At 45.3% G+C, this 25246-nt stretch overlaps 1 protein-coding gene across 5 annotated transcripts in view; it reads left to right on the forward strand.

Moving 5' to 3' along the window:
• GRB10 (growth factor receptor bound protein 10) overlaps positions 1-25246 on the forward strand; it is a 203241-nt gene that overhangs the window by 79882 nt on the left and 98113 nt on the right. For 3 of the 5 annotated variants that reach the window (XM_006161791.3, XM_027765631.1, XM_006161792.3), the window contains one exon: positions 13053-13140. The exons of the other annotated variants lie outside the window; for them this stretch is intronic. In XM_006161791.3, coding sequence (XP_006161853.1) covers positions 13053-13140 — 88 coding nt within the window. The remainder of the gene's footprint in view (positions 1-13052; positions 13141-25246) is intronic. 5 annotated transcript variants of the gene reach the window in all.

The raw sequence follows: 25246 nt of genomic DNA on the forward strand, positions 1-25246 counted from the left end.
GTGTTTTTATTTGGAGTCTGATGATGGGTGCCTGGATTCCCTTCGGCTCCATGCATTCTGGTCCCTCCTTTGAGTCTCCCTGAGGCTCAGCCTACGTGATGATGTCTATGATGTGGGAGCTGCAAGTGACAGAAGTAGGAAGTGTTCGGGGGTTTGGGTGGGGGACCCTGTAATCATTCCTCTGTTTTCAGTACTTGGAGACATCATTGGCCTGCATTTCTAGAGTCAGAATCCAAACACTTATTCCATTTGGAAGTTCACTGTTTGCTTTCTAACTATACTCATATTCTGCTGAGGACAGAAGTCTGATCACTTTTTCCTATTTCCAAAATCCTTTCCAGAGGGCCTGAAGACAGTCACGCCCACAAACATTAAATGATGTTGAACCATTCATGACAGGACTCCTCCTACATCCTGTCCCTGGCATGGCATCTTTGCAATGTATATTAAGACTCCTTCTTTCAGTTAAAGTCCATTTTTTTGCTGACCTCAGCAAACCTTCCTTTGCCAATCACCAACCTAAAAATTGTAAAATCCATCTATAAGCCACAAGCCCTCCTGACCCATCTTTTTGAGCCAGACCAATGGAAAAACTCTTTACTAAATTCGAAACTTTGTCTCTCACTCTCTAAACCAAATAAAAGGAACCTCCATTTCTGAGCACCCTGAGAAAGGCCTATTTACCTTTCTCTAGGCTGGTCACACATACTCATATTTAGAAATATACTGCGTTAATTATTATTTCTGCAGAGGTGGTTATTTCTGGCAATAGTACTTTGGCAATCACCTTGTAGGACTTTACAAGTCGTGGTTGTCAGCATTTTTGAGTAAATAGTTGGGGAGTTGGAAGATGGTACGGTGGTAAATCACGATGCTTTTGTCAGACTGACCCACATGGGGAGTTCCCAGGTTGACATCTGGAGACCTTCCTGAGCATGCTAGGCACCTATGTGCCCATGATCCAGGGCTGACTGGGGATAGGGGCAGATCATGGGATTGAGACCCTTTAAGGGTGCCTGTCTGTCTCTGTCTCATTCATGAAAGAAATAAGGAAACTTTTTAAAAAGTCAGTAGTTCAGGGGCCAGCAGGTGGTGTGCTGGTTAAGGCGCTGGACTCCTGTATGGTCGTTGATGGTTCAAGTCTTGGACCTAGCAGCTTGCTTTCTCATTTTCTCTCTCTCCCTTAGGTGAGTATACATGCCCTTTAAAATTAAAAATAAAAATAATAATAATAACAATTTTTTTAAAAAGTAGTATAGCAATTCTGCAGTTTGATATTCTAATTCCCCAGACCGTTAAGTTACTGTAGATCTCATAGTTGATTAAGATGCAACTTGGCAACTACCATCACAAATTCATGTCATGTTAGTATTTATGGATATTTTGGTAATCGTTTAGTTGCACAGGGAGGGATTTGGTGAAGTTGGGGGTGGAGTGGTGATGGGTAGGGGTGGAGATGGAGATACTGAAGGTGGTGGAGGAAGAGGTGGCAATGGAGAGGGAGGAGGTAGTGGTGGTGGAAGATGGCGAGGTGGCATTGAGCAGGAAGTGATGAGGGAGGAGTGGAGGCAGGGGATGGGAGGGAGAGAAGGGGTGGTGATGGTGAAGGAGGTGATGGAGAAGGAGCTGATGGGGAGAAGGGATGTTGGCCAAGAGGAGTGGCAGTAGTGGTGGTGGAGGTGATGAGGGAGGGTAATTGGGAAGGATGGGTGGAGCTGATGGTGGAGGAAGACATTGGGATGGAGAGGTTGAGGTGATGGGGAGGGAGAGTGGTAAGAGGAGGCAGATTGGGTGAGCAGGGTAGAGGTGGCGGGGAGGCAGTGGCAGCCGTGGAGGGCACAGTCCCTGTGGCAGTGCCTGTTTCCTGAATAGTGCTCCATGTGCCTGATCACACCACACCTTCCAAGTGGCCTTGAGACGCCATCCTCCCAGGCCGGTTGTCTCCCCATAGTCACCTGCAGACATCTGAGGGCTGGTGCGCTTTACTTTTCACCCAGCTGCCTTGCTGAAGTGGGAATGCCCCTCCTTGCATTTTGGGAAAACCATTCCTCAAGATTGACAGGTTTTGGGCACAGGGTTCCTCTGTATTGTAATGGAAATATTCCAAAATTGGGTCGTGGCTGTGATTGTCCCCAGCAGTAATTACACCAACCCCCATTGGACTGTGCACTTACAACACAAGAAATTCACGTTATGTAACTTATATTTCAATAAAGCTGTTAAAAAAGAAATGAAAGTGCAACTCTGAACCCTCCTCCATGAATCACTGAAATTCATGTTTCTGTGCCTAACGTCGCAGAAGGGGCTGCTAACGTGAAGCAGGTCTTGGGCTCCTTGGTACGCTGTCAGAGATAGCTGTACGGGGAGGTGGTTAAGCTGTAAGTGCCAATGGAAGGACACACAAATGCCCTGAGTCTTCCATCTGTTGTGCAGGAAGATTTTGGTGAAAGCTTGGTTAGGTTTTCATATGGTAGCATCTTCCCTGCCAGGCTTAGCATTCTTTGTTTTGGAGAGAAAGTATTCCCACTCTGCCCCGGAAGCACTCCAGGAGTTTCCATGTTGCACTCTGCAGTGCGTGTGGAGACAACTGTAAGTCAAAAGCATTATTGGACATGATCACAGATCCCCACCCCCGATACAGGACCTGTGCAGTTTCCTCTCTCATCTCAGAAGCAGCTCTTGTCTTGGCTTTGGGATTTTTGACAGTAATCACTGCTCAGAAATCTCTTGTTCTTACATAAGGCAGAAAAAGTATGGTACCTAAACAGGCAGCGTCATGGTGGGCCAGAGTGGCTGTGTTTCCACTTCAGGGAACCTTTGGACCTTTTGCAAGTCACAGAACTAGGGTATCGATGTCATACCTCTCTCTGAGTTTTCTGATGACTCGGACTGTCTGGGATTGCTTAGTGAAGTGACAGGTGTGGAGTTACCTGTAGTTTACTTGGTCAGAGTCTGCCGAGTCAGGCTCCCACCCGCAGGCATTGGTGGTGATGCCGTGGGCAGGGTGTCTTCTTCCTTTTCCTCACCTGCACGAATGGGCTGGCGTGGTCCCTATTAAAAAACAATGCATTGATAGAGTGTCTAGCACTGCACTAGAGGCCTGGAAATTGTAAATGAAAGTATGTGGTTATTATATATATATATTTAATTGCCAGAGGGCGTGCGTGCTTGACAGAGGTTGGGGGAAGGGGAGCACCTTTCATGGACGTAGTCGCACCACAGTCTCTTCTGCATTCCTCCATCCCGCCAGGATTCTGAGCATGCAAGCATACTCATGCTTGGCATGTTTTTCAAGCTGCCTGGGCTATGACTCAAACCATGGTTGGCCATGTGGGAATCCAGCTTCCTTTACATAGGCTATAGGGCCGGCCCATTTTCCCATTAATTTTTAACAAAAATCAGTAATTGCATGAATGGGAGAAGGGCAAATATGGTGAAATCTTTGTATCAGACTTAACACGTAGTCTGTATTTGATGGTGCCAAAATCAGCGTCCTTACTGCTGGTGGCAGGAGACCTCGGCATGGGCAGGGAGCTAAGGAGGTGGTACCGCGTGCCCCCATGCTCGAGAGTTCGGTGACACAGGACAGAGGTTGCACTGTTTTTTACTCATCACTGGGCAGCTGTCTCACAGTTTAGAGGATCTTCGGCTTCAGGCACATTTCAGCTTGAACTGCATTATGGGTAATGTCCATGGCCATTGCGTTTCCCATTCTCATCTTCAGAAATGTCAACCCAGGGCCAGCAGATGGCATAATGGTTATGTCACTGGACTCCCACGTGACTGACTGTGGATTAAGTCCCAGACCCGGTAACTTGGAACTCACAGCAGGCACACGTGCGTGTGTGCCCGAGATCCTGGGAGGAGAATGGAGGAGAAGGGACAGAGGTGTGGCCATCCCCCTGGGGGGTGATTCTTGCTTTCCCTCCCCCTGTCTCTGTTTCACTTTATCTCTAGCTAGCACATGTGCCCTAAGGCACCCCTAAAAAATGTCAACCTATGGCACCTGGAGTGAGATCCCCAAAGCAGCCAGGTGTACCAGCGTCTCTACTGATGTTCCCAGGTGGGCCAGAGGGTTTTGAAAAAACACCTGCAGGGAGAACCCAGAAAGCTGCGGGGCTGGAGTGGGCAGGGCTGTGTGGGGTTTGTCTTGGCCATGGCAGTGGCTGGAAAGGGTTGCAGAGTCCTGGGAGAACCTGTCGCCACCCCTTCCTCAGGTGGTGAGCTTTCCGGCTGTATGTAGGTTCTGAGGGAGCGTTCTCAAAGGTCAGAGACACTTGGAACTCCCCTGATTCTGTGCTCCAGGGTCTCGGTCTCTGTTTACCTTGGCAGAGGTAGACGTAGACCTTCTGTGCCTTTCTTCAGGCCCTCATGGTATTGTGCACAGGGCAGGGCCTAGGACACGGTGTGTGACCCCACTGGAGAGACATCTCCACGGGCTGCTTAGCTGGCATGGGCATCGTTTAATTTAAACTCCACTGCTAATCTAAGATGTAGCTGTCCCAGCAGAGGTTCAGGAGTACAGGAAGTTGCTGACAGGCCCACAGTTGGCCAGCATGCAGGATCCCCCATGCCAAACGTCAGCCCTCAGTCCCGAAGCATTGCGACCTGGCTGGCAGCCTGCTGCCCGAGATGCTGCTCTCTCCTCTGCCCCAGCTCTCCCAGTGGGCGGTGGCCTTGTTGCAGAGGAGCAAGTGGCCTGAGTTGCTCAGTGAACCTTCTCTGGTTCTCTTGAGCCGGTTGCTGTCAGGCATCGGTGCTGCCCAGCTGAGCAGGAACGGTCAGCCGTGCTGCTTGCCAGCCACGTGCGCCAGCCACCCCTGCTAATACCGCCTCACCTGTTTTTGGCCAGGCCACTGGGATCTTTGCACCCAAACATGGGCTCTTGCTGGCAGGCTGGGTTGTGGCATTCATCTCTCCCCATCATCACAGAGAAATAGACACATCTCTGCCCCAGATTTGGGGATGAAGCTAGACTCTGTGCTGGGGTCCCCACAGTGAGTCCAGCCAGACCATTCTCTGGGAGAAGGTGGAGGTGCTGGTCCATTTGCTCTTTTTACATCCCGCTTGGAATTAAAGCAGGGCACTGGATGAGGAGGGAGGAGTCTTCATCCAGCTGTCAGAGGAAGCTCCAGAAGGGTGGCTCTGGGGACTGGGCCCTGAGGATGAGTTGATGGAACCTGGTGGTAAGGACAGAGAATACTCCAGACAGTGAGAGATACAGGCAGAGCAGGGTGGGCTGGGATGGCGGCCTGGAGTTCATGGAAGTGACCCACGTTATAATGGAGGGTGTGAAACAGACTTCTGGGCCACCTGCCACAGCCTGACTTGGAGGGCGTGGGCAGGCCTGGAGTCTGCATTTCCACCTGGTCCCTCTCAGAGCAGGCTGGGAACCCGCCGCCCACAAAGGCCCAGCAGCCAGGCCCCGGGAGCCCATGCCCAGCTCTGCCCTCCATCTTTCCTTTTGAGTCATTTTTTCGTGTAATCTTTGAGCCTCAGACTCTTCAGTCTCAGAGTGAGGGTGATCAGATGACCACCTCCGTTGGGGGCTAAGAGGAATGGTGGGGGAAACCAGCATGAGGAGCTCCCAGCCTGCGGCCAACCAGAGACCTTAGGAGCCAGACCAGGCTGTTCACATAACCCCTGGGGGGGCTCAGCCTCCTGGTCCCTGTCCCTCCCCAATCTCCCTGCGTTGCAGTACGGGGCCAGAGGATGAGGGTCAGACTGATGCAGCCCGTGCAGGGTGGAAGCCGACAGAGACCATCCTTCCGAGGGCTTTGCCAGAGCCACACAAGATTGCTCAGCATGGCTCTGGGGACTGGGCTGCCTGAGAGAGTGACTGAGTTCCTCATTCTATGTGAGCCTGATGTCTCTGCCCCCACCTACTGGGCAGGCTGCTCTGACTTTGGCAAGGGTTCCCAAAGCCACGTGGATTTGGGCATTCCAGCAGTTGGTGGGGAAGTGACCTTTTATTGAGCAGTTTTAGGGCTGCACACTCCCCACACTCCACCCTCCTTAGAGGGAGACAGCCCAGTGATCAGGTTCCAGTTAAGAAGCATTTGTGGGGGCCAGCAGGTGGTGTGGTGGTTTAGGTACTAGACTCTGACATGATCGACTGTGGTTTGAGTCTTGGACCGGGGCCTTGAAAATCACGCCAGGTGAATGTGTGTGTGTGTGTGTGTGTGTGTGTGTGTGTGTGTCCAAAATCTCAGTAGGAAGATAGAGGAGAAAGGATTGCAGTATTGCCATCCCCCGGGGAGTGATTTGCCCTTTTCCTTCTCTGTCTCTCCAGTGAGCATATGTACCCTATGGCAAAAACCTTAAAAAAAAAAAAAAATTTTTTTTTTTTTTGGCCAGCCTCCCTTCCCAGCCTCTTGGTATCTCTCCTACCCGGAGGTGGTTGGTGCTGACCCACAGGCCACCCTGCCCCTGTCCAGTCCTGTTCCTAGTGGAGGAGGAAACACAGACAGACGACACTAGCCTCAGGAGGACGCAGCTAGTGCTGTGGTCGCCCTCTTCATCTTGTCCCTGTGAGTTTCAGTGCTGCGGGCAACCTGCCTTGTTTGCCTCTGAGTGGAGGGCCACTTTCACCCACTGCTTTTGTGCTTTATTTTACAGTCACTACCGTTCTCCCTGCTAGGAGATTTTCTTGGCTTCTCAAGAGGACGGAATTCTTGTCCAAACCTCCTATCTGTTGACTTTTAAGGTGCATTTCTTTTAGAGCTGAGAGTTTCATCATCAGAAGAGCCATTGGTTGAGATTTTGTCGTTACAGCCATAATTTGTCACGAAAGCTTGTCTGATTGTGAATAGTGCTTGAGGCATAGAGTCGCTGGGTAACACATAGGTGTCTTGTAAAGCTACAGGAAAACACAAGTCATTTCTTAGAGTAAATCTGTTGCAGCATTTGGGATGTCCTCATACCCAAAAAAGTATCAGTTGTTCAAAATTCAGCTGGACACCCTGGATTTTTGTTGGCTAAGCCTACTGACCCTGTCTAGCCAAGATCGCCTTAAATTAAGTATATAGGTTACTGGTCCTCTCAGCAGGTGCCTCAGTGCAGCCTGGTTTGCTTGTCACTTCAGAGTCACTCTTGGGAAAAGCAGTATGTCCAGGAGATGAGTGGATCTCAACTTGAATATCCAGGGCACACCTTAGGTGCTGGTTGACCACAGGACCATCCCCCGGGAGGCCTTTGAAATCTACGGAGCTGCGTATTTTCTTGATAAACTTGGCCAGTGTTTGTGTAATCTGATTCCAAGCAGACAACAGCGGCATTTATATTAGTCATGCACTGTAATTATATTTGGGTGAGAACGTTTAATAATTTTTAAAAATTTGTCAGAAGGTGTATGCACACTCCAGAAAAAGACAGTGACAGGGAAAGGGAGGAAGCACACCCCAAAGGGGCATGGCCCATGCCACCACCCTTTCTCTTCCATTCTCCACCCATTTTGGGTGTGTGTGCCCATGCACACACACACATCCCTAGTATGTTTTTCAAGCACCTGAGTCTGGGATTCGAACCATGTAGTTGGCCACTCATGTAGTTGATCTAGTACTTTAGCCACTAGACCACAGGGCCAGCCCACATTTTAAATAATTTAAGTAAAATTTGAAACCATTCTAAAATTTGCTTGGGAAGAAAAATGAATAAGGTGTTCATGTCAAAAAAGGAAAAGGGAAAATTTCTTGCCAATGATAAAACATGCTGGCAGGCTATGAGAATGGAAACTGGGGTGTTGGTCCAAGAGTGGGCAGATTATAGAACTGCCCAGTAAGTAGCTGAGAAATAGAAGTGTGTGTGTGTATGTGTGTGTGTGTGTGTATAATTACAGTGTGCGAGCCAAGTGGCCTCCCAAGTCAGGCAAAAGAAAAGCTTGGGTGATAGATGGATTCTGAGTGAACTGGTCAACCAAGGTTAGTGGGGAGGGGTCAGTGTACCTTTCTCCCCTCTTACTATCCATGAAAATAAAAGTCAGACAGGAGAAAGAGTAATATACCAATTTGGAAAAGAAATCTGAATAAGACACAGTGAATGTTTTAAAATTTTCTTGATAGAGACTAAAGGCAACTTACAAGCTTTAAAGTGATGAACGTAGAGGCTAGCACGTGGTTTGGTAGTTGGGGCACTGGACTCCTATGTAGCTGACTACAGTTCGAGTCCCGGTGACTTGCTTTTTTATTCTCTCTCTCTTGTCAAATTAAAAAATAATAATAAATGAAATTAAATAAACAATTTTTTTTTAAAGATAAACCTAAAGGCACAGGTGGATAAACTTCACTACATTGAATTAAACTTCTAAGAATCAACAACGTAATTATTGCTAAGGACAAAAAGGAACAGCAGTTTCTACATCTATGACTGCAGTTGTATTTTATCATACAAAGAGCTCCTCATAGAAGAATTAAGCAGGTCAGTGTCCAGTGCTCCAGCAGTACACTGGGCTTAGCTTTGCACTGTATGAAAGTTGTCAATACCTGGAGATTATCTACTGGATAACCACCAAGGATCCTTTAACCCATTTTTCAGATAAGCTGATTGGCTCAAGAGTCCAAGTAACTGGACCCCAACCCTCAGCTCCAGTGTGGCCAGGGCTGTGATTCATTCACAGACATTTTGGTTGGATAGCCTTCCTGCCTGCCAAAACCAGTCTAGCTGGCCTGTCAAAGGATGGCCCAAGACAAGAAATACCAAGAAATACCAATTCAACCTCAGTGTTAAAGAACTACAGGACGAGGCCACTGCTTTCCTCTGGAATTGGCAAGGAAAACATTTCCAGAAACATACTCAAGTCTCAGCCCTGGCTCCGTTGAATGTTACGAAACAGGCAGTTTGTTTCTATTCTGGGCGGAAGGATAAGTTGTATGCAGAAGAGTTGAACAGTATATATCTAGAGCCTTAAGGAGAATGGACATAGCCTCTGGCCTTGTTGTTTCCCACCTCTAGGGATCCTGAGTGAGTTATCAGAAAAGTGGACAAAGTTTATGCCCAAAGGGGTTTCTCTGGGCATTATTTATGCTGTCTAAAAGTTATAAACACCTGGAAATGATCTACTGGAGTAGTTGATGATCTGGAAAAATTTTATTTACCAAAGACTGAAACAACCTTTTAGGACACTGATGGTGGGGGAAGAAAGCAAAACACAAAATTTTGATCAGACAGCCCTCAAAACAGTCTGATAATATCTAGCTATGTATGATAAAGTTGCAGAGTCCACTAAGATGCTCTTATCTGGGGCCAGCAGGTGGCATGGTGGTTAAGGTGCTGGATTCCCTCATGGTTGACTGTGGTTCAAGTCCCAAACCTGGCAGCTAGCTTTCTCACTCCCCCTACCTTCCCCCCACCCCACCCCCGCTCGCTCGCTCACTCTTGCTCTCTTCCTGGTGAGTGCACATGCCCCATAGTAAATTTTTAAAATAATAATAATTAAATAGGAAAAAAAAATGTATCTTACTGTCGGAGGATTTAGATTACTTTTTAATTTAATTTAGTTTAATTAATTAATTTGTTTATTTTAGATTTTTTGCTATAGGGCATGTGTGCATGCCAGAGAGAGACAGAAGGAAAGTGAGACATCATCCCCTGGGGGAATGGCCACACCCCAGTCTCTTCTCCATTCTTCTCAGGATTTTGGGCATGCATGCACACATGCCTGGCATGTTTTTCAAGCCACTGGGATTCTTACTATGAACCATAAAATTGGCCTTGTAGGATCCAGCACCTTAACCACCATGCTACCTGCTGGCCCCTACTTTTAATTTTGTATTTGCATTACCAAAAAATGTATACAGATTGTTTTAATTTAGAATTTTGAAAAAAAGGAAAAATGTTCTCTTAGACGGGAAAGAGCAGATAGGATGGACAAACACTGTAGGATTGCAGACACTCCACTGAGTGACCCCCAGCGGGGCAGACCTTGCTGGGTTTGTGGGCTGGGAGGACACCACATTCTCAGCCCTGAGAGTCCACCTCTATTCTCAGTGCCTAGGCGGGTGCTGTTGTTGGCTTTCCCCTCATTCAGGACACCGTATCCTCCAGACCATCTCTCCCTAGTTTCCTAACTAAAAGCTTCTATTCTTAACCTCCGTGTTTATCAGTGGGTGTTAGCAGAGTGATACTGCAGGTCCACGTAATGAGGTGTTCCAGAGCTGTGAAAGTGTGCTGATGGGACAAATGTCTGTTGACGTGAAAACCTTCAAAGACCCAGTAGTAAGATATAGTAATGTGAGGGGGCACTTACAAATAAAAGTTTGTAGAAAAAAAAGTATGAGTTTATTTTAGTGCCAAAATTTTTTTGAGACCTGCATATTTGTTTCATAATACTTATTTTTCACTGAATTTTTGATGATCTCTTAGATGTGGAAAACGATTATGATTACTTTTGAAAAGTTGCTGTTTTAAAGTTTTAGTTGTTCCATGAGTGAGGGAGGCAGAGACAGAAGAGAAAGAGAGGGAGAGAGACAGCATTCCCACAGGATCTTGATGCCGCCATCCCCCCTCAGCCTTAACCAGCCCCTGCTCATGGGCACACACATGCCCTGTGTATTCAGGGAGGTCTCCGATGTAAACAGAACCTTCCCACATGGGTCAGCCGTGCGGAGTGTTGCATTTTACATTTGTGTCACCATCTGGGCCCAAATAGAACTCTTTTTTTTTTTAAATAAGATAATTTAAACCTCCATGTGATTCAAATATAGCATCCATGCTTTATGGATATTTGAACACCACATATACACAGAATGACTTTTTTGTTTTTGATAGCACATTGTAGAGTGATAGTAGAACTTTGTTTTAATTCTTCTTTTTCTTTAGCATTCAGATTTTTATAATTAACCAATATGCCTATGATTTAAGAATATAGAAGGTTATTTCTCTTGAAGAGAAAAAAAGAAAAAATATATATATAGAGAGAGAAGCCAGTGAGAAGCCTCTCATTCCATAGGGCTTAGTTTAGTTCAGTTTTGTTTTCTTGAGATTTTTCTGGGAGAAGGTAAATGGGAGCATGAGTTTGGCTTCCCAGGGAGCAAGCATCTTTCTTCCCAGAGGTAGATGTGGGTGAGCTGATTCTTCTGGAATCTCCCCGTTGGGCTCCCTTCTGAGCACCCCGTTGTGAGTGCACTTCAAGCACAGTATGGACCAAATCTAAGCCTGAGTGAGCTGGGAAGGCCCTGGACTGAGCAGCCACTGGCTCGAAAGCATTCAAGCAGTAAAGAGGTGGTCTCAGTCCCAATCTCTATTGCACAGACCCCTGTGGACATCCACATGCCTTTTTAGGTCTCTTGGGCAGTGTGATGGGAAGAAGCTCCGCTCTGGAGCCAGGCAGCCTGTGTTCTAACCCCAGGGCAGCTCTGACCTACAGGGTAACGGCGAGTTTAAGGATAGCCACCCTTCCTGTGCCTCTGTTAACTTGTGAGATGGGCACTCAGCCTGGCCATGAGCTCTGTGTGTACATTGGCTGTTGTAGCCTGCGGCGCCACGTGCCAGCCAGACATCTCACATGGAGCAGTTTGTAGCGCTGGGAGGCTAATCGTGTGTGGGCTGGGACCAGCGGAAGTCAGTGAATACATTTGTGATGATGTCTAAAGGAGGCCTCAGAAAGTTTGTGGAAATTGAAATGAAAGTGTGAGTTTATTTTGATACAGGATTTTATTTTTGAGACCTATGTATAATTCATAATACAAATTTTTCATGAACTTTTTGAGGATCCCGCATATATTAATATTAGGTTTTAGTGTAGATCTCATACTTTTAATTGTTCAAAACCTTTCTGATTACAAGGGAAATTCGTATGAATGATCAACATTTCAAAGATTTCATAAATCTACAAGAGAAATTTGATATCTCCTCACTCTGAGTTAATCACTGCTTATCTTTTTTTAATAAGCTTATATCCATAAAAGGCATATTTTTTCCCCACATTTTAATGTATCTTTCATTGGCTTAGTTATGTTCCCATGACGTTGGCTTCTTTCCTTTTTTATTTCTTTTTAAAAATGATGGGCTTGGGCTTAATATTGTGTTTTAAGTTTTGTTTTTAATTGCCAGAGGGCATGTGTGCGTTCCAGTGTGCCCTACGCCCACCCCCGTTTGCCCCATATGGGGCACAGTTACACCAAGGTCCCTGCTCTTCTATTTCTCCAACCAGTCAGGATCCTGGGCACACACGCACATAATACTCAGTGTGTTATTCAAGCCACCAGGGCTGGGATTTGAACTGCAGCTGGCCACATGGGATCCAGCTCCCAGTCACAACAACACTAGCTTAAGCTATGCTACTGGGCCAACCTGCCATTTTAAGTTTTACATAAAATTTTTTTTTCTATTTTTTTTTTTTCCAGAGAGGTTTTTTTGCTATAGGGCACATGCGCTAGCCAGACTGACAGAGAGAGACAGAAAGTGAGAAATCACCCCCTAGGGGGGATGGCCACGCCACAATCCATTCTCCTCTCGGGATCTTGGGCACACACGCACACGCACCCGGTGTAAGTTTAAGCCACCGGGTCTGGGACTTGAAACGCAGTCGACTACATGGGAGTCCAGCGACATAGCCATTACGCTAACTGCTGGTCCCTTACGTAAAATTTTTATCTTCCCCAATGTGTAAAAATGTTCACTGTGCTCCTTATGCTGTGGAGGAAGATGTTTATGAAACTCTCTAGCTATTCCTGTCCCAGGTATCAAAATGCCCAACACCTCCTTACCAGTAGTTGCCATGGTATGTGTGCGCGTTCCCTGGAATGCCGATTCTTTATATGTATTGCCAGAGTCGAGCAATTTGGCAATAATTCTTTCTGCCTCTCTCTGTAGGGACAGCTATTTAACCGTAAAAACAGGGGTAAGCTTTTCTAAGTCCCTTGCCAAACATATTGCTCCTTTTCTAGATTTGTTTCCTTTTACAGTGTCTTTTAAGCACCTGTCATTTAAAACTAAAAAAGGAAGTCGGTGGAGAGGAAGTGAGGACCTGATGGAGGAAGGCAGTGCCGGGGGCCGGTGATTCACAAAGCGTCAAATGCTTCTTTTGAGCGAGCCTCTCTCTGTTGTCCTTTTAGGACAAGGTGGAGCAGACACCGCACAGTCCACAAGACCTGTCGGGCCCTGGGTTCCCAGCACAGTCTGACCGACTGGGGAATCACCAAGGTAAGGAATGCCCAGAGACGCCGGGCCGGGCCCCCCGACTGCAGCCTTCCGTAGTCCGAGGACTTCCTCTTCTAACAGGGTGTTTTTGACACTAATGGAATAAGGGCCTCCCCTTGCTCTTCTTTTTCCCCTAAGGACACCAGATTCAAAAACAGAGAAAGGCTTGTTGTTGTTTTTTTTAAAGAAAGGCAGACTGTCACATGCAGCACCTCATATGGATGTGTCTGGAGTTTTGGAAACTTGACTACCTCGTGTTCTCTTTTTTAAAAAATTTTATTTATTCATTCATTTTATTTTAATTTGACCAGAGAGAGACAGAGAGAGAGAGAAAGCGAGAGAGCAAGCCACCTGGTCCAGGACTAGAACCGTGGTCAGCCATGTGGGAGTGTCCAGTGCCTTAGCCATCATGTCACCTGCTGGTCCCAACTACCCTGTATTCTACAATGGACCTTGACAGCTTGTTTGGAGGTTCTAGCAGGGGAGCGCAGCTACTCATATACCCTTGACCGAAGAACGGCCCTCCTCTATCGGGGATGGTTGTCCTCTTCGACCAAGCGCACAGCTTTGGGAGGGATGCATACGGAGTGGTGAGGGAGGAAGGGAACACCTGCCTCGCCATCCAGATCAGCCAAATCAACCATGGCGATTCATGAGGGGACAGATGTTGCAGCCAGATCGCCCTCACATCCAGTAGTTGGTTCTGATATCTGTGTGTATGAGGGGACTTCAAAATGTCTGTGCCAGAAATGATAGGATTTAGAGCCAGTAGACATTAGAATAATCAGATTTTTTTTTTTTTTGGAGAGATTTTCACTGTAGGGCGCATGCGCTCGCCAGACAGAGAGAGACATAGAGACAGAAAGCGAGAAATCACCCCCCAGGGGGGATGGTCACGCCGCAATCCCTTCTCCTCCATTCTCCTCTCGGGATCTTGGGCACGCACGCACACGCGCCCGGTGTGAGTTTTAAGCCACCGGGTCCGGGACGCGAACCGCGGTTGACTACGTGGGAGTCCAGCGACATAGCCATTACGCTAACTGCTGGTTCCCATCAGATTGTTTTTTAATTGCTTATTGAGAAAGAGGATATGATTTGGAAAAATTAAAAGCTGGAATCTGACCATGAAGTCAAAGGGATGTTTTCTCAAGTATTAGGAGAGTCTTAAAAGCAGTGAGAATTTTCTATGGGGAGAATATAGATGGCAACAATATCGATGGCCGTGCATCTCAGAGTCACTGAAGGGGAAGATTTTCAATGTTCCCAACACAAGTAATGCCAAATGGTTGTGGTGACAGGCATGCTAATCACCGTGGTTTATTCATCACACATTGTATTCTTGCACTGAAAAAATCACAGTGTGTACCTCTGGCAGACATGTACAGTTATTATATGTTCATTTAAAAATATTAAAATAATTTTGAAAAAGTTTGTGGGCAAATGGAATTAAAGTATAAGTTTATTTTGGTGTGCAAAGTTTTTACCATCCATGCCCACTTTTTGGATAACACACGTTTCCTATAACCATTTTGAAGACCCCTTTGTACTTCCTTTTGACTAACACACTCCTGCAGAAAACCTCAGAGTCTGTTTTATGTGAGTTATCTCGAATTCAACGTAAAGACGACTAGGCGTCGCATCTTCTGAGCTCCTCTCAGGTAGACGTCTCGATTTTGGCATGTTCCCATTTTCAATTAAGTTGGTCTTGTGTGTACATGGCTCTTGGCGTTTCTCTTCCTTTGTCTGATTCTTTGTTTCTTCTGTTTAATTTCTTTCTGTAAAATTTTATTTATTTAATTTAATTTTGTTTTGTTTTGCTATAGGGCACATGTGTTCACCAGAGGGAAATAGAGAGAAAAAGAAAATGAGAAATCATCCTCCAGGGGGTGTGGCCTACTCCATTCTCCTCTTGGAATTCTGAGCATGCATGACATGGGCCTGGCATGTTTTTCAAGCCACTGGGTTTAGGACTCTAAGAGTCGGCCATGGAAGGTCTAGCCATAGCCTCCATGCCACCTGCCGGCCCCTTCCGTTTGAGTTCTGATGGGGTTGACGTGGCAGAGAAGGGAAAAGGGCTGAGTGGATAAGGCTTACCTAGTAAATTAGCCCAATAAATGAATCATTTGATATAGGAGGGGGCCGTCTGATCATTAGCAGAAGGGAAAAGCGCACATGGCTCATTGCTTGGGCTGTTCGAGAGTTTAAGTGCAAGAAATGAAAGAGTTCAGAGCTGGTAGGCTTTCAAATGATCAGATTTTTTTTTTCTTGCACTGTTTAATGAAAAAGAACAAAAATTAAAAGCTGGGTTGGGCCATGAAGTTTTTCAGGTATTAGAAGATCAATAAAAGCAGTCAGGATTTTCCATGGCAAGCATAACTTTAGGGTCATATTTTAGAAAGTCATAAAATAAGATGACACAGGGGCAAAAAATACGTTAGTATTCTCTTTGAAACTTGGGAAAATTTTAATTATTACATTGTATGATCTTAATTTAAACTGAAATAATTTAAATGTTGGTATTAATGCTCATATCAAAATCTGTTAATATTTTAATCAGAAAATTATAAAATAGTTACATTGAAAGAACTTTTTTTTTTTTTTTTTTGAGAAATTTTCACTACAGGGCGCGTGCGCTCGCCAGACAGACAGAAAGAGACATAGAGACAGAAAGCGAGAAATCACCCCCCGGGGGGATGGACACACCACAATCCCTTCTCCTCCATTCTCCTCTCGGGATCTTGGGCATGCACGCACACGCGCCTTGCGTGAGTTTTAAGCCACCGGGTCCGGGATGTGAACCGCGGTCGACTACGTGGGAGTCCAGTGACATAGCCATTACGCTAACTGCTGGTTCCCTACACTGAAAGAACTTTAAAAAGCTATCTCTCATCCTTTGTTTTCAACTTGTGCACTCACATATTCCATAGACATCAAACCTACCAGGCAGAGCCCTTAGGGAAAATTGTGGCTCATGGAATGAGCTTTGTGTAGAAGAGAATGAATTCTCCTTTCTGGTGTAGGTTATGCAGCAGACGGTTGAAGCTAGACATCTGACATGTCCCAGCACCTCAAACAGGGCTTGGAGGAATGAATGAACATGTCACCATGTTGGCCCCAACTTCTGTCCAATGGCCTGAGGAGTTCCCACCTTTAAACATGACCATGCCATTGACCACCTCTCAGTCATTCCACACACATAGCCTGTAAACTAGGAAACTACAGGGGCTCAGGCTGCTCAGGACAGGCATTTCCATAGAGCAGTGGGCACAGTCTATGCCCACTGGGCAGCTCAGGCCCTAGAAGCATTAATGGCTGAGGTCACTCCCATCAGTGGCAAGGAGCAGACCCAGACCCAGGTCCAGCCAGGCACTGGGATGAGCTCCCTCGTGTTTGGAAGACTCTCAAGTGCATGGCCTGGGAGGGACCACAGTATGTGGGAACTCAAGGCCAGGCAACTGGGCAGAGCCCACACTCTTGCAGCCAAACTGAACCACACATTCTTGCAGCAGGTGCAGTGACTTGGGTGGGAACTCCACATCTTCCATGAGGCAGCAGCTCTGGAGCACACTGTCTCGACCCTGGATAGGGAGTGGGGAACAGGAAGGATGATGGAGAAGAACAAAATCACCCCAGTGAGTCTGCAGACCAATGATTCCAAACATGGGAAGCAATTCTGTGCTGAGAAATACAGCTAATGATATCAGTCAGGGACCAATTTAGAACAGATACAATAAAAATAAGTCCGACAAAGGCTTTGCAATGGGTGAGTTTTGTTTAAAGGTTATTTATTCCTTCCATGGAAGACAGAGAGGGGGGGGCATCCTCAAGAGGGTCTTCACACCATGATCCACCCCATCCTCAGCCGGTCTAGACTATAGGCACATCTGAAAGTTTACCTGATTATGAATTTTTAATATTAGGTACAAACAAAATGTTTGCTCTAATTACTGAAAGAAAATGCAGATAATTTGTAGTTTCTAACTTCAGAGAAAAAGTTACCAAAAAATTTAAAAAATACAGCATCAAGTAGAAAAGGCAGAAAAAACAAGGTGTTGCAGAAAAAAAGGAAGTTATATTACACAATAAGACAGCAGGAGTGATTTCAGGTAAATCCATGAGAGTATTAATAAGCCAGAATTAATATTGGGTCATCAGAAAAGTCATGATGCATTTTTGCATAGAAAAACAGAAAACTATGCCGTGACTTTTCTGACAACCCAGTAGCTATGTATAGAATACTCACGTAAAAGGCAAACATCTTGATTCTTTCCTAAATCTATGCAACTTTTTGTAAAATTCAACATTTATGGGAAGCTGCACTAAATTTTCAGCAATCTATTGCAAGCAAGCCACATTCTTTGACCCAGTGCGATTAAGTTAGACACTGACAAGAAAGATTAAAACACAGACACACACACACACACACACACACACACACAGAAATGTGTGTGGAAAGTTGAAAACACATCCTTATTTTCTTGTGGGTAACAGGAAATCATGATGGAAATGTCAGCTGTTAAAGGTGAATGAGAATGAATACTGCAGGCCGTGCTACAAAAGTGCTATGTCAGACTGAACTTCTAAGCCTAAAAAAGATGAAAAATTGAAATGGGAAAAATGAAAATCACATTAACTCTAAGGAATATACAAGGAAGTGATTAAAACAATGAACATCAGACAGTACTGAAAACAGGAATTGGCCAGCAGTGGCATGGTGGTTGGAGTGCTGGACTCCCATGTGGCTGACTGCTGTTCAAGTCCTGGACCTGGTGGCTTGCTTTCTCACTTTCCCCTTCTCTCTCTGGTCAAATTAAAATAATAATAATGAATACAATGAAATAATTCTTAAAAGAAAACAACCAGGAATCAATAGACAGAAGCCAAGTCAAAAACCAGTCACAAAGGAGGGAAAGGGTATGTGAGAAAACCACATTAGGAGCACAAGAGAACGGTGGGTGGGGCCAGCAGGTGGCATGGCGGCTAAGGCAGAGGATCCCGCATGGCCCACTCTGTGGCTTGGAAAATGGACAAGGCATGTGTGCATGCGAAACCAACATCCTGAGGGGAAAACAAAGGGAAAGGTGTTGCGGCATGGCTGTCCTCCCTGGGCGGTGATTTCTTACTTTCTCTTTGTCTCCCTCTCTCTAGCTAATGCACAGACCCTAAAACAAAAAGAAACAAAAAAGAAAAAGAAAAAAGAAAAAAATGAAGAGTGAGATATGAGAGGAATGAATAATTTACTGTAAAAGTGTAAAAACAAAATAGATTCTTAAAGAAATATAAACTCATAAATAACTCTAGAAGGAATAGTGTCAGTAATTAATACTACTTCTTCAGGACTGCTCAGGTCATTTAAGTCAACATAAAACTTCCAAGGAATAAGGGGAGCCAGCAGTTAGCGTAATGGCTATGTTGCTGGACTCCCACGTAGTTGACTGCGGTTCGCATCCCGGACCCGGTGGCTTGAAACTCACGCTGGGCGCGTGTGCGTGCGTGCCCAAGATCCCTAGAGGAGAATGGAGGAGAAGGGATTGCGGCGTGACCATCCCCCCTGGGGGGTGATTTCTCGCTTTCTGTCTCTATGTCTCTCTCTGTCTGTCTGGCGAGCGCACGCGCCCTACAGTGAAAATCTCTCAAAAAAAAAACAAAAAAAAACTTCCAAGGAATAAGTAATTTCTCTTTGTACAAACTAGTTAAGAGAAAGACAAGAAGAACACTTCTCTCACTGATAAAACTTTTGTATAGCTTTGAAACAAACATTACATGAAATACCGGCTGATTTTGCATGCTGTTATTAAAAAAGTGTAAGTAAGATACTAGTGAATCATGTTCAGTTTATCTTAAATGAAATATGAGGCAGACAACTATTAGAGCCAAACTGGATATTGTAATAATGCAAGGACTATGAGCACATTTATATTGAAAGACTAAAGTGAGAGAAAAGATCATCCTCACCAATAGAAAAGGAACATTTAATGTAATTCTCCGCTCATTATAATAGATAACAAAAAATAGCAATGAAACTCTTACCAAACCAATATTGAAAAGAGGCTTCCTTAACTTTGAGTTAAAGTTTAAAAGAACCTGGGGACCAGAAGATGGTGTAATGTCACTGGACTCCCACTTAGTTGACTACAGTTTGAGTCCCGGACCTGGTGGCTTAAAACACTCCGGGCACATGTGCATGTGTGTCCAAAATCCTGAGAAGAGAATAGAGGAGAAGGGATCATGGCGTGACCATCCTCCTGGGGGTCAGGAGGACTTTTTGCTTTCTGTTTCTCTGTCTCTCCAGCTAGCGCATGTACGCTATGGCAAAAATCTCTTAGAAACAAAAAAAAGTTTGACAGAACCTACCACATGTACCACATGTAGAGAATTAGAGTCATGTTCATGACAGTCTGAAATCAGGCAAGGGTACCTGCTGTCACTTGTGGGCCTAGCCAACACACACACAAAAATAAATAAATAAAATGTAAACCTTGAGAAGAAATAAATAAAATGTAGATAATGTGATTATCCAAATACACAGATGACAGCTTTTAAACTATTTAAGGTTCTGTAAGGCAGCAAATATAACATGAAATCAAATACAAAATTCATTTGGTATATTCTTGTATACCAATGTAAAATAGTTAGGAACTGTGAAGAAAAAACTCCCATTTACCAGGGGTCTTCATAAAATTCACAGAAAATGCGTATTAGGAAAAACTATGCCTGGATTTTTTTTTTTTTGCACCAAAGTAAGCTTGTACTTTAAATCCATTTTTTCCACACACTTTTAATTCTCTAATATGATCGTAGCAAAAATGGTGAGTTATCTAGGAGGAAATTCTAAAGGTTACCAGACATTACAGGATATTGTGTTTGTTCTGTTTTGTTTTGTTTCATTTTGAGAGGTTTTTGCCTTAGGGACATGTGCTTGCTAGAGAGAGAGAGAGAGAGAGAGAGAGACTGAGAGGGAAAGTGAGAAATCACCCCCCAGGGGGGATGGCTATGCTGTAATCCCTTCTCCTCTTCTCTTCCTGAATCCTGGACATGGAGACACATGCACCCAGAGTGATTTGCAAGCCTGGGGGTCCAGGACTTGAACCACAGTCAGACATGTGGGAATCCAGCAACATAACCAGTATGCCATCTGCTGGCCCCATTATAAGATATTGCTAAAGGATATGAAAAAGACCTGAGTAAGTGAAGAGCTGTGCTCTGATTATAAATTAGGAGATTTAATATGGTGAAGAACTTCTTTGATTGTTAAATTGGGTACAGGTGCAACCAGATTCCCAGCAGCGTGGTGGTGGGATTTGACAGATGGCTCCTAACTTGAATGAGCAAGACGACAACTCAGTAAGACAAAGCAGATTGAAGAACCAGGTGTGGGGATGAGTGAATTGCACTGTCACATAGCAGGTGTCACGATTAAGAAAGGATGTTACTGCTTCAAAGCCAAATAGACCAGGGGATGAGAGGAGCTACTCCAGGAAGAGGCCCACATATTAATGGAGACTAAATACAGCCCCGACAGGTCACAGCCCAGTGGGAACTGTCAGTGCCAGGACTGTTCACATGGAGGGAGTTGGCCGAATGGAATGCTGCTTCATGCTGTACACACTAAACCATTTCAGGCCAATTAAATAAATAAAAGTGAACAAACAAATTGTTTTTTATTTATTAGAGTAAAAATGAATGAGCGGTTACCTTAATACTCTTAGGCTAAGAATTTTCTAAATAAGACAGCATACCATAAAGGAAAAAAATAAGTGTGAATACAAATTTCTATATAAATCTAATAGTATTGAAAATGCTAAAAGTCACATGGAAGCCTGGGAAAAAATATTTGCAGTACGTGTAGCATGCACACTGTTAGTATCCTCTTTATTAGAAAAATAATTCTACGAGTCCTGTAAATAAGAGGAACAATCATAGGAAAACTGGCAAAGGACACGAGCTGGCACTTTGCAGAAGGGGAAAGCATGATGTGTTTGTATCTGATTCTGGACACTCATTTCCCATGAAAAATATGGAAACCAACTGAGCTGGAAATCCAGGAAGCCGCAGCTCTGAGGTTTGTTCTATGGAACAGAAAGGCACAAATCCCTCTTTCAAGTGTGGCCAAGTGCAGAGTGTTCATCTTCCCTTCTGGCGTGCTCACAGCCCTGGAGTCTGGGATGAAGAAACCTGGGGTTTGCAGCTCTCTGGCTGTGTGGTATAAAGGCCCTTTCCCTCCTTGGGGGTGTTCAGCCACTGTCCCAGGCCAGCATGGAGCCCAGCCTGTGGCAGAGCCATACGAGCCTGAGCTGCCTGGCCAGTTCCTTCCCCTTCCCGCCTTTTTCATTTATTATTTTGTGTTAGAGCTACAGACAGATTAGGAGAAGAAAAAGCAGCCCCATGCGGAATGGTCACCCCACAGTCCCTTCTCCATTTCTTCCACTTTCAAGATTTGGGGCATGCACACACACATATACACCTTGCCTAGTGTGTTTCTAATTTTTTAGAATTATTTATTTAGTTTTATTTATTTATTATTACTTATTTTAATTTGTTATAGGGCATGTGCTCTCTCCAGATAGAGACAGAGAAAGAGAGAGAGAGGGAAAGTGAGAAAGCAAGCTGCCAGATCTGGGACACGAACTGCTCTCAGCCATGTGGGGGAGTCCAGCACCTTCAGTACCATGCCACCTGTTGGCCCCTAGCCACTTTTTTCTTTATGAGTTTATTTTGGCTATGAACTGGGGTGAGGGGAAGGTACCCCGATAGGGTCACCGTTCTGTGATCTACCCCCAGCCTTGGATCATAGACACATGTGTATCTGGCATGCCAGAAAGGTCTCTGGGTGCAAACTCAGAACCTTCCCATGTAGGTCAGGCTCGCAGGCGTTCCATTTCACTGCAGCACCACAGCTGCCAGCTCACCCCTTCCCATGTGTGCCTGACACCAGGGCCACTGTGCAGGGCTCTCTGTAACAAGATGTCTTGGGACATGTGACCGCATTTGACGAAGGTACAGTGCTTGCTTTCTCGCTGCTTCCATTTTCAAGGCCTAATCAGATGCTGTGATGATTAGGCCTTGAGTTTCTTGATGCGTTTGATCTGGGTTGCCTGGTTCCTTGCCCGGGACCGTGAATTTCAAGTAAAAAACGAGCTGTGACTTTTCTTGACCTGCTCCCTCTGTCTGGCAAAGAGGATTTATTTTTCCTGTTTTATTACCTCCTTCCTAATGTAAGCAGCTTATTTTTGTGTGACAGTTGCTAAAAATGCTTCATGCATTTCTTAGCAGCACGCTGCAGGAAGGGACACATTTTCCTTTAAAACGGGGTAGTGTTGTAATAGCTGCAATTGTTCTTGACGGTTTAAAAAAATATTTCTTTATTGCCATAAAATATAGAAAATGAAATTTATTATTTGAACCATTTTCAAGCTTAAAATCCAGTGGCATTAATTATATTTGCAGTGTTATGCAACCATTGTCGCATCTATTTCTAAAATTTTTTATCGTCCCAAACAGAGACTCTGTACCTATTGAGCAATCACCCCTCCCGGCCCCTAGTAACCTCCAGTCTACTTCTGTGTCGATGCCTCTGCCAATTCTAGGTACCTCCTGAGAATGGAATCCTGTAACATCTGTCCTTTTGTGACTGGCTCCTTTCACTTAGCATGTTTTCAGGGTTCATTGCTGAGGTAGCATGAATCTGAATTTCCCTCCTTTTTAAAGCCAAATAAGAGTTGATTGCATGGGTAGTTAGTCCATTTTGTTTATCCATTCATCAGTCGCTGACTCATGGGTTGCTTCCACCTTTTGGCTTTTGCGATCATTGGTGCGGTGAACATGGCTGTACAAGTGTCTAAGTCCATGTCTTCATATCCTTTGGGTATATACCCAGGAGTGACATCTCATCGTATTTCTCTATTTAGGTTTTTCCTTGGCAGTTTTGAGATGTGAAGTTTTGGAGAACGGGCATATTTAGAAGTGTGGTGTGTCCCAGCCTTGATGGCATGTTCGATAGCATGTTGAACCGCAGTGCTGGAAGCCACGTGGCTGGCTGTGTGTTCGGATCCCTGGCCTGGTTGACCTGAAATGCATCGGGCACATGTGCAAGTGTGTGCCCACCATCCTGATGAGCTAGCGGGCTGGAGGAAGGAGGAACCATGATGAGACACTGTCAGGAGTGCCTTTCTCTTTCATTTTGCATACCCATATCCTTCCTATAATGAATAAAATAAACCCCAAGGTTGGCCTTTTCTCACTTTAAATGAGTCGTCCCTGGTCACGCTCATTGCCCACGAGTGAAGCTGAGCTGTCTGGCTGTGTCGTTCACCGGGAGGATAACTGAGCAGAGATGCCCCGTGGAGCTGAAGTAAGAGGCTTTACAGTAAACAGCCCTCTCTGAAGAGAGTCCCCAGAGGTGTCCAAGCTGAGGAGACAGTGTCGGGCAGAAGTGAGAACCCGAGCAGCCTGCCACGGAATGCAGGTTCCATTCGAAATGCTCTCTGGAGTATATATTTGATCATAATAAAGAAACATTTATTATTATAATATAAATTATAATATAAACATTTATTAAACATTTTTTAAACTGTCAAGAACAGTGGGAGAACCGTGCTTTCTCTGCAGAGCTGCTGGGAGAACTAGAAAGGTGTCGGGAGAGCACAGGATGTGAGGTCTGCCCTGTAGGTTTCCGTACGAGGTCATCTTTGTCAGCGCTGCAGTCCAGTACCCACCGCGCTGAGGCCGCGCTGGGGCCATGACGTCCATGCATTCTGACTCAAATTCATTTCAAGGACACGAGTGTGTGTGTGTGTGTGTGTGCGCGCGCGCACGCACGCGTGTGCGTGTGTGTGTGTGTGTCTATTCCAGTTCTGTCGATGGCAAGTTCCCTCAGAGTTAAGCAAGTAACTGAGACGGGACTGGACAAATAAACATGGCTTTCATTTGATAGACTATTACTGTTATTTAGATAGGGTAAATACCTGGTAACACGAGAAAACGCTCACATGGAAAAGCAGGGAAGCAGGTTACAATACTGTATGATCCCAGTTTTGTTAAGAAACAAAGCCCTGTCTCTGTTTCTGTCTTATGAATGAAGATGTTTAATGGTGTGTAGTAGGATGACAGATGATCTTTACCTGCCTTCTGAATCTCTGCATTTTAAAACTTTGGACAAACATGCAATCATAGTTCATAGTGATAACAAATGAATAATAAAAAAAGGTTACTGTGTTTTGTTTTGTTTTGTTTTAATTAAAATACATTGCCAGAACTGTGGATATTTGTTATACAAGCCTACAGCAAATAGGGAGGTGCAGAGGTCCCCGGAGTCCCTGTAAGTGCACCTCAGTGACAGTTGGTCTTGGCGCTTGCTAAAGGAGGGGACAGGTCATCAGAAGGAGCCAGGAGCGTGTCACAGCGGGCAGTGGGGTGAGTCTATTTACTGAGGAATGAATAGCATCACGCTTCAGCAAGTCCAGTGGGTGGTGTGATAGCTCAGAGATGCCTAGAGTCTTTAAGCAAAGGTTGCGTCAACCTAAGAAACAAAGCAGCCAAGAGAGTGAGAGTGATGTGTGGTATGAAGGAGCAAGAAAATAAAAGTAGGTTTTACCTTCACTACCTGGAAACTTCCTGATCGGGTAACACCTGTCTCAAAGGCTTCGCGGCTGTCAGGACAGGAAGGCCTTTTGTTATCAGTGATGCGTGATTTCAGTAGCTGTACATCGTTCTGTAGCACTGTGGGGAACCATGCTAGTTTGAAAATGAAAAGAAACGAAGTGTATGAGATGTGAGGAAGTTGTTTTATTCCATCTAAGTGTTTTTCGTCCTTCATCCTTTGACATGATACTCGGGCACCCCCGAGGGTGAGACAGGTGTTGGGTCCTGAGGAGAAGTCACTCTCATGGGTGGTGAGTGGAAGGACCCATTGAATGGGAGACATGCAAGTGACATGGCGAGTGACCTGGGGATGGTGGGGAAGGGTTGGTGGTGCACTCACTCCCAAGAAGACAGGGACAGACTCTGGGCTCTCAGTGTGAGGAATGCCTCCTGGACCCTGGCACTCCGCTGTCTGTCCAGCCCAGTACGACGCCCTTCTGGTTTCAGTTTCTCCTCTTGGTATGTTTTA

The sequence above is a fragment of the Tupaia chinensis genome, unplaced genomic scaffold (genome assembly GCF_000334495.1).
Source record: "Tupaia chinensis unplaced genomic scaffold, TupChi_1.0 Scaffold139072_1, whole genome shotgun sequence".
In the NCBI taxonomy this organism is placed as follows: Eukaryota; Metazoa; Chordata; class Mammalia; order Scandentia; family Tupaiidae; genus Tupaia; species Tupaia belangeri.